We start from the raw sequence: 9,484 nt of genomic DNA, 5'->3' as shown, positions 1-9,484 counted from the left end.
TTTTTCCAATTCAGGGATAGAATTATCAGTTAGATTAACAGAAATGTATTTATATCTTTCTCCTGGTTGAAATTCTAAGGTACCAGCAGCACTCTGAAATGCAAATGAGAGATTTATCCATTAGATTATAATTATTCTGTATGTGAATGTACAAAATGAGAGTGTTCTCTGTCCAAAATTATTTTAAATACTGAAACAGAAGAACCTAAGTAAATATAAAATTAGAAATACTGAAGTAAATACATATAGTGTTAAATATAAATTCCAACTAAACATTCCCCAACTAAATAAAATAAAAAATTTTTCTTTCTTATTTGCCTATTCATAAAAAATATAATCCAGGCAAATGAGAAATATAAATTTCTGAAGAATTCCATGAGATGACCAAAATTCTCTTGAACAAGTATGTTTAGAATTACTTAAATTATATAACTGAGTAATTTAAATATATAATACATAATAATAATGGCATTTCTGTCCTGAGAGTTTTTCCAAGCAATAATAAATATGGGTCCATTGGACATTAACTTTTCCTTGTCTATACTTGAAACTGCACTGTATAATATAGGTCTCCCATATTATAGATCTTCACATACTATAAGAAACAAAACGTTATTTAAATTCAGTCTTAAGGCCCTTTTTTCTATTTCTTATATAAGCATTTTCCCCTAAACTTATGAGCATACATTTTTATATTAAGTTTTTCTAATGCCACCTTGTGTAACATATATATCATCTTATTGAACTATTAATGATATCAAAGGTAAAATGAGCAACCCAAGTACCAACTCCCTTAATCACGCATTCATTAACTTTTTTAATATTTATCAAACATATATAGCATGTGCATGGCACCATTTTCGATACTTCAAATTCAAAAATAGTCAAGACAGCCCAGCCAACATGGCTCAGTGGTTGAGACTCTACCTATGAAGCAGGAGTTCATGGTTCGATCCTGGGTCAGGGCACATACCCAGGGTTTTGGGCAGTAGGGGGCATGCAGGAGGTAGCCAATCAATGATTATCTCTCATTGCTGATGTTTCTATCTCTCTCTCCCTCTCCCTTCCTCTCTGAAATCAATAAAAATATACATATTTTTTAAATGGTCAAAACAAGTCTCTAACTCCATCAAGAACATTCCAGAAGAAGTGTAAGTATGTGATCCAATAATTCAAACAGAGTAACAACTGCAATAAAAGGCACATAGTTAGCTCAAAAAAGGAAGTTATTAACTTTTCCAGGAGTATAGTTGTCAGTGGGGTAATTCTGCAAGTCTTAACAGAAATAACATGTGACTGTCTTAGGAAACCATCTTTCTTGACCTTAGCAAATCTTACACAATTGGCCACTTCCTCTTCAGGAAACATGTTCTTCTCCATATTCCACCATATCCCACTCTCCTGTCTTACCTTTTTAGTGTTGTTTGTCAATTTTAGCATTCTCCTGTGATCTCTAAAAATTGCTGTTCATCAGAATCTAAACTCTCTCCTTAGACAAAACTATCATACTCTAGGCTATCACATGCGCTCCCAACTCTCAAATTTCTATTTCCAACCTCTGATTCCAGACTTAAGTATTAACATCTATCTTGAATTTTTCGTATAATTTCTGTTAGAATTTTAAATTCTGATCTTCCTTAAAATCTATGCCTTACCTAATCCTCTCGTCAGCACAAAGTTGTAGAGTAGCAAGTTGCTTATGCCAGGAACAAAGGAGTCATTTTGATACCCTCTTTGCTTTATCCTTCACATTAAACAATCCTCAAATCCTACCATTTAACTCAATATTTCTTGTGCCCACCTACTTCATCTACACTGTTGCCTGCCCAGTCCCAGATACTATCATCTCTTGCCTTGCTCCATAAAATGGACTATTTACTGGTCTTTCTGCATGCAGTATCTACATACTCTAATTCCATTCTCCATGGGTCAGCCTAATGATATTTTATAAATACATAACAATTTCAATTACTTCTCCTTGTTTTCACAATAAAAGCCACAGAGTCTGTAAAGCCTAAAATGACCCAGTCTCTGCATACCTTATCTTTTATCACCACAACTATCTCTCATCTTTCCAGAAATACTGGTCTTCTTACTGTTCTTCTGCCAGCCTGTGCTTTTCCCTAATTAGGGCCATGTTACCATTTGATTCATGCCATTTTACCAGTTTCAAGTAATTCTTTCCCCTTCATCTAGCTCAGTGGTCAGCAAACTCATTAGTCAACAGAGCCAAATATCAACAGTACAACGACTGAAATTTCTTTTGAGAGCCAAATTTTTTAAACTTAAACTATATAGGTAGGTACCTTGTTATTAACTTAATTAGGGTACTCCTCAGGCTTAGGAAGAGCCACACCCAAGGGGCCAAAGAGCCGCATGTGGCTCGAGAGCCACAGTTTGCCGACCACGGATCTAGCTTACTGGTTTTCTCCTCCAATTCTAAACTTCAGAGTTCAGCACGGATACAAATTCCCCAAGAAAGCTTTCCTTGATTACCCAGACTATGTCATCACCCACCTGTCTCTCAGAGTACCAGCTCTGAACACTTCCCACAACTATGAGTCAGTTATTAATAAGTTGGTTAATATCACTTGAGAGCTAAAGTAAATACCTGGATAGTGAGAATCACCTGTATCTTCGTATATGAGAATATAGAACAGAACAGTGATATCTGATATACAATTGTCTCCTATTCTGTACAGATCCTTCCTGGCACCTCCCCACCCTCCCTGTCACGTACACATGTACTCACATGCACAGCTTCAAAATCTTACTTCTGTGTTAACACAGACCAGAGATATGAAGCATCATAGAGACTTGGTAAGAGCAAAGGTTATCAGGTTTCCAGATATAAAGATTCAAAGTAGTAACAAGTGAGAAACAGGGCATCTAGGCCACTGAAAATCCTCACAAATGTCCCCTAAGGTATTAGCTTTCCACCAGTAATGGAGAAGGGGAACGGAGGTTTGTGTTGTTTTTGTTTTAGTTATTACATTAAAGGCTAATCCAACTGGAAAGTGGGAATGTTCAGATTACCTAGAAACTGAAGACAATATAAGAACTAAAGTGTTCTTTAATAGGATGCGGAGAAGACAATACGAACCAAGCGGAGATGTCTTGTGGAATATGTTTCATACCAAAGTAGGTAGAGCTACAATAAATGTCAGGACAAGAGAAATTTAACTGGGCTTTTTTTCCCAGTACCACACTGCTTCTCACTTGGAGAAAAAAAAAACAATTAAAATTGAAAGACATGAACATATAATTTCTTTATCATTTTGGTTTTGTTTGATGGATACAGACAAGAGGATTTAAACTGTGTAAGAAATACAATTTTAAATATATCAGAACAAAACCTGTCACATGAAAATAAATACAGGTGAAGCCTATGACAAATATCAGGTCCCAGTGAAATCAGCATGATAGCCATTTAAGATTCTGGCTTCAAGGGGCTGAAGCACATTAATTTACACAAATTTACAAAGCCATCGGTGCTTATTTTCCTTGTTGAGTTATGCCCCAGGTACAGCGCCAAGTCCCTTCCGCTCCTCCCGAGGACTGTGTGTTTTACAAGAGCAAATACCACTTCGGAAGGATGAAGTGATTTACCTGGTAGTCCTCAGGGCTGAATGCTGTCAAGGACACTGTTCTATATTCCGCCGTCACCCTCCCCAGGAGTCCTTGTGCACGGACGACCAACAGCCTAACTTCTCCGTCCTCCTCCTGCACCGTGACGTGTGGAACAGTGCTTGCAGGCAGGGTCATCGTGTCCTCAGGCTGGGGAGGCAGCCCGGTGGAGAACTGCAGCAAGCCTGGCAGATACAGGGAGAGGCAGGGCATTCTGGCCCAATTTCTTATGGGGAAGAATTGCTTATTCATTGGAAACAGTCTTGCACAATTGTTTTGATCATTTATAAAGGACTTTATTGGCGATTTGATTAACATGCTTTTGACACAAAATGTTTAGTTTTCAGAATGTTAAAAATTAAAGGGTTAATTGTTCTTGTCTCTAGCCAAAAAAGTCTTTAAAAAAACAGACCTAAGTATCAATAAAAAGAATAGTGAAAGGGTATTAAAGTATATATCATCAAACATTTACTCATATTTGGGTCTCTAGAATTCATTCTTGAACTTAAGATTTGTAATACATTTTTTAAATTTAACTATGAAAAGAGTTGAAGAGCCTCCCACTTTTTCTACACAGACCTTTTATTTATCTTTATTGTTGAAAGTATTACAGATATTCCTTTTTTATCCCCCATTCCTACACAGACCTTTTAATAGATATTCTTGCTTTATTCCTACCAAAGAACTATTAATTTTCAATGCATAAAACAGTTTCAGTTTTATTAGGACAAACATCTATAATAGTTCCCCAATTAAGGAATTTATAACTTTTCAGCATAAGACAAAAGAATTTAATATATATTATATAATAACAACTCCACTTCCTAACGCTTAATAAATTACAAAGTATTTAAATTAATTAGATGTTAACTTATCACACTAGGATAATATTTTTAAATGTTTTGATAGCCATGAAGGGAAACACTTTCATTCATTTTAAATAATCCTACATATACTTTTGAAAATATATTATTAAACTTCAGAAATTAATCTTTAAATTTTCCTTCATAAGCAATGTCCCTCAAAATGGGAGCTTAGAAATTCAAGAGCTGAGAAGCAAGAGGGTCTGAAGGAGTTCTACATAAATCATTTGTAAAAAAAAAATCACTTACGAATTTATTAACAAGACCATGTACACCCAGAGAAGAGAGGCTTATTCTTGCAAAAGGTCTTAGTTACCATATGGATGATCACTGGCTTTGATAGTGATATCTGTAGTTTCCTTTTCAGGATCTATACTTGCACCACTGGTGGGAGTTGAACCTAATTTCCCATCTCCAGGAATTGCAGAAACCAATGTCACACGGAAATACTCATTTAGCTCAGGAATGTCATCATCAAGAACATATATATTCAGAACCTACACAAATAAAAATCCAGAGGCATTAAGCAATGAGGAATGTATAAATTATTTATCACTTCCCAGAATAGAATAGCAATTAAATTATATTTGTGTTGTGTGTTTTTTAATATATTTTTATTGACTTCAGAGAGGAAGGGAAAGGGAGAGAGAGATAAAAACATCGATGATGAGAGAGAATCATTGATTGGCTATCTCCTGCATGCCTTCTACTAGGGAATTGAGCCCACTATTTGGGCATGTGCCCTGACCAGGAATTGAATCATGACCTCCTGGTTCATAAATCAAAGCTCAACCACTGAGCCACACTGGGCAGGCTAATGTTAATTTTTCATTAAGAAAGTAATACATGACACAGCCAATGTGCTCACTATCCAAAATAATGTCACTGCTCTTTAACTAAAAGGAACACTCAACAGCCTGATGATTTAAGATGTCTTGCCTCTAGAATGCAAGCTGACAAATGTTGCTATGAAAAGTGACTCCAAAACATCAAGTGTACATTAAAATTGAAGCAATAAATATTTTTCAAGTGTTGATACATACTAAAATAATTGTTCATTTTAGTGAAAAGTGTTTGAAACTGATCAAGGTATAACTAAATGTATTTTTAAAAAAGATAATTCTGATATAGGAAGAGGTCTCATCCCAATTTCACTTACAAAGAGTGTCATTTATTTCTGGAGCATCTATTCAGAAATGCAATGATGGTTCATCAAAAGTTTTGGGTACACTGGAGAGCACTTGTAATTCAAAACAAAAAAAAATCACCCCATTCTTTCCAAATTTAAAAATAAAATGAGATTATAGTTGCAAGAATTTCTCATTGCCTGAAAAAATACCATTCAGAATTCTGCCGTTTTCCATTGTATCAGTAATAACAAAAACCCTGCAATAATAAACCTCCAAGCTATACCACCTTTATTATACTGGGATTAAGGTACACATGAAACTATAACACACATCACACCATTCAAAATCCTTAATTTTCTTTTGCATAAATAAATACAAAAATATTTTAGACCAGCCTGCATGGCTCAGTAATTGAGCGCCAACCTATGAACCAGGAGGTCACGGTTCTATTTCTGGTCGGGCACGTGGGCGGGCTCAATCATGGGTATGCAGGAGGCAACTAATCCATGATTCTCTCTCATCATTGATGTTTCTCTCTTCCTATACCTTCCTCCCTGAAATCAATAAAAAAAAAATTTTAATATTTTATACCCTGACACATACCTAATTGCCTAAATATTTTAAACTGCTTGAATATCAAGAAGCTGCAAATAAATACCAGAACAGATCAGAAAGAGCTTTCCAGGAGCCTGTCAAAGAAACAAAGAAGGTAGGGTTTACCTCTGATCTCTGCCAAGGAAGGAATGTGATAGTGCCACTGGCATTAGCAAAATCATCAACAAGGTAATTAATGCCGTCAGATTCGATCTGCGAGATGGTGTAAAAGACATGGACGTAGCCCAGAGCTCCTCGGGTCCGCTCCACCACACACGAAATGGTGGACCCCTCCTCTGCGATCTGAAATTGAACATAAAATATTTATAATTATATTGCAATTCAGATCAGTGATACAATCACAATGCTTCCATACAAGCCTTTTACCATAATCTTAGTTCTGTGAATTTCTACAACTCCAAGGAGGCTTCTACATCCCTCCAGAAATATTTCTGCCTGCTAAAAAATAAATAAATAAATAACTGACTCCATTCATTGTATCTTGTTCTTTTATAGGGATAAATAAAGCAAACAGAATGATAGTAAATTAACTGCGCATATAATTCATTCATTGATACCTTCTCTGTGCCAGTCACTATAGTAGATACTATGGATACAAAGGATTTTTTGAAAAAAATAAAAGCACAGGTCTTTTCTCTGGATAAGTCTAAAGAAAAAGACAACTCAAATTCTATGAGTGAAGCACAGACAGAACACTTGGGGCAGAAGTCAGAGGTAGAGGGTGAAACATGACATCAGGAGAACACTCCTGGCCTGAACATGATATAATTGAGTGGATCAGAGAGAATCATGTTGAGGGTGGTGTAAGTGCAAGTAGGGGGAGCCTTGAGAAATGCCTGGTGGGGAGAGAATAGTTAGGTCAAGGACATTTATGTCTTGCTTAACTTAGTTTTGACATTTCTGTCATATAAACATAGTCATTCCTCAGTATCCACAGGTTATTTTTGGTTCTAAGACCACCCACACCATTAAACGATTTCAAAATCTGCAAATGTTTAAGTCCCTTATATAAAAAGGTGTAGCATTAGCATATAACCTACACACGTCCTTTCTTATACCTCAAATCATCTCTAGATTATTTATAATACCAAATATAATTTAATGCTATGTAAATAGCTGTTATACTGTATTGCTTATGGAATAGTAATAAGAAAAAAAATGTGTGTTCATATGTTCCATACAGATACAACCACCACTGGCCTACTACAACTGCACAACTACACAGTACCTATCAGCAACAACGTGACTTTTTTTCAAATATTTTGATCCACATTTGGTTGAAACCAAGGATACAGAATCTGCAGAGATGCAGAGTCAACTCTATATATATGCATACACACGTGTTGTGTATGTGTGTGTGTGTTATGTAGAAAACATTTTTATCTAAACACTTTAAGATAGTGCTTATTCATTTTATGGAGCAAGAAGTTGTACTATCTTTTAGAATATGGTCTTCATATGCTTAAATTCTGAGTCTCTTGATTTAGTTTCTGTTTTATGTGAGCAAACACAATTCACTGGAAAAAACTACAATTGAATGGAGATCAAAATATAAATCTTTATATATGTCACTGGTTTTCATATCAATCATAAGCACTCTGATCAACATTAGATAAAGCCATTTCAGTACTGACATTAGGGCTAGAGAGAACAGATTTGAAATTTGTCTACAAACAGGAAGTTAAAAGTTATCAATGAGCATGAAGCACTTGGTGCACCAGTAAATCCTCTGAGTTTTACTGAACATCAGCACTCTTACTCCAAAGTGTGGCAGCAACTCTGGTGCCTCAGAATGAACAAGACCACGCACCCAGGGGCAATACTGTGACTCCTTTATTTGCCTGCGGGTCGACTGGCATGGGGAGCCCAAAACAACCAAGGTTGTCCAATTTGGGAAATACTGAACCAGAGGATGAACTTATCATAATAAGAAGATGATAACAGCAGAGAGATTAAATCATTAAAATATTTTTTCTACTATTAAAATATTCATCTAATTGACTTTAGACTGATGATACAAGCAAATGTTTGGGCCAATATATGAAGGAGCAAAACACCGAATAATAATCATCAGAACCATCATCACTTCCTTTTTCACAAGAAACAATACAAGCCATTACTGTTTTCCCTTTCAAGTCAGGCGGTTGCCAAGTCTTCAGACCAGCACAAGAGTAATTTTAAAGGTTAACATTGAGAAGAGTTCTTAATAATGTATTTTCCTAGAAAAAAAGAATGTACCATTCTGAGCCATGAATTGGCTTTCTCTATTGAAATAGAAGATTAAAGGTAAACAATTACACGTCCAATTAATTTTTTATTTTGCCACATGCTTGGGTGATGATGAGTGATATCAGATTATATCAATATCACTTCTATCTAAAGGAATCTATTCACATAACATATGGCAGGCACTTAAAACCAAACACAGGCCAAGTTAAATAATATTCTCACTTTTACAAAGATGCTCTCAAAATGTCTCTAAATTTTGTCTTAAGTCATGAGTTTATAAACATAAAACATATCCCAAGTATTAGTTATAAATGTAAAATAATGAGACTAGTAAGTTCTATGAATCACTATAAAGAGCAACCTCATTAATTTATAATTAGGTGATATACAAGATTATAGGACATATAAAAATAGGGCAAAAATAAGGTGGAGAGAAAATAACATATAAAGTACATAAAATATAAAATACAGGAAGGCAACATGGGAGTGTGGTTACTAGTCTATAGAACCATCATCTGTTCAGTATAGGTTTCACTTGGGATCCAAAGTAAGCCTCATCAGGGCTCCAAACTGCATACAGGTTTATTCATTCAATCAGTTTTAATTTATTAATCGCCTACTATTTGCCAGGACATGGTATTCCTGGTTACGAGGGAATAAATAAAAAAAATAATTCTCATCTCTTTCAATATGCCAAAGAGTAGATGATGTCATATTCTACATATTTGCATTATTTAACGTGATTATATTTTCATTTTAACTTTGATATTACTTTATAAGTCTATACAAATGTAAAAAGTATAATACAACTCAGAAGTCTTTAAAGGGTGTTTATTGCCTTCAGCATTTTTTTTCAATATATTTTATTGAGTTTTCACAGAGAGGAAAGGAGAGAGATAGAGAGCTAGAAACATCGATGAGAGAGAAACATCGACCAGCTGCCTCCTGCACACTCCCCACTGGGGATGTGCCCGCAACCAAGGCACATGCCCCCGACCGGAATCGAACCTGGGACCCTTC

The 9,484-nt window shown here is 35.4% G+C and overlaps 1 protein-coding gene across 1 annotated transcript in view; it reads right to left on the bottom strand.

Annotated features, from left to right (window-relative positions):
* ADGRV1 (adhesion G protein-coupled receptor V1) overlaps positions 1 to 9,484 on the bottom strand; it is a 481,118-nt gene that overhangs the window by 397,737 nt on the left and 73,897 nt on the right. The window contains 3 exon segments of the mRNA XM_006775582.2: positions 3,610 to 3,812; positions 4,807 to 4,987; positions 6,341 to 6,517. Coding sequence (XP_006775645.1) covers positions 3,610 to 3,812; positions 4,807 to 4,987; positions 6,341 to 6,517 — 561 coding nt within the window.

The sequence above is a fragment of the Myotis davidii genome, unplaced genomic scaffold (assembly GCF_000327345.1).
Source record: "Myotis davidii unplaced genomic scaffold, ASM32734v1 scaffold44, whole genome shotgun sequence".
Taxonomy (NCBI): domain Eukaryota; kingdom Metazoa; phylum Chordata; class Mammalia; order Chiroptera; family Vespertilionidae; genus Myotis; species Myotis davidii.
This window is presented reverse-complemented; position numbering and strand designations above follow the sequence as displayed.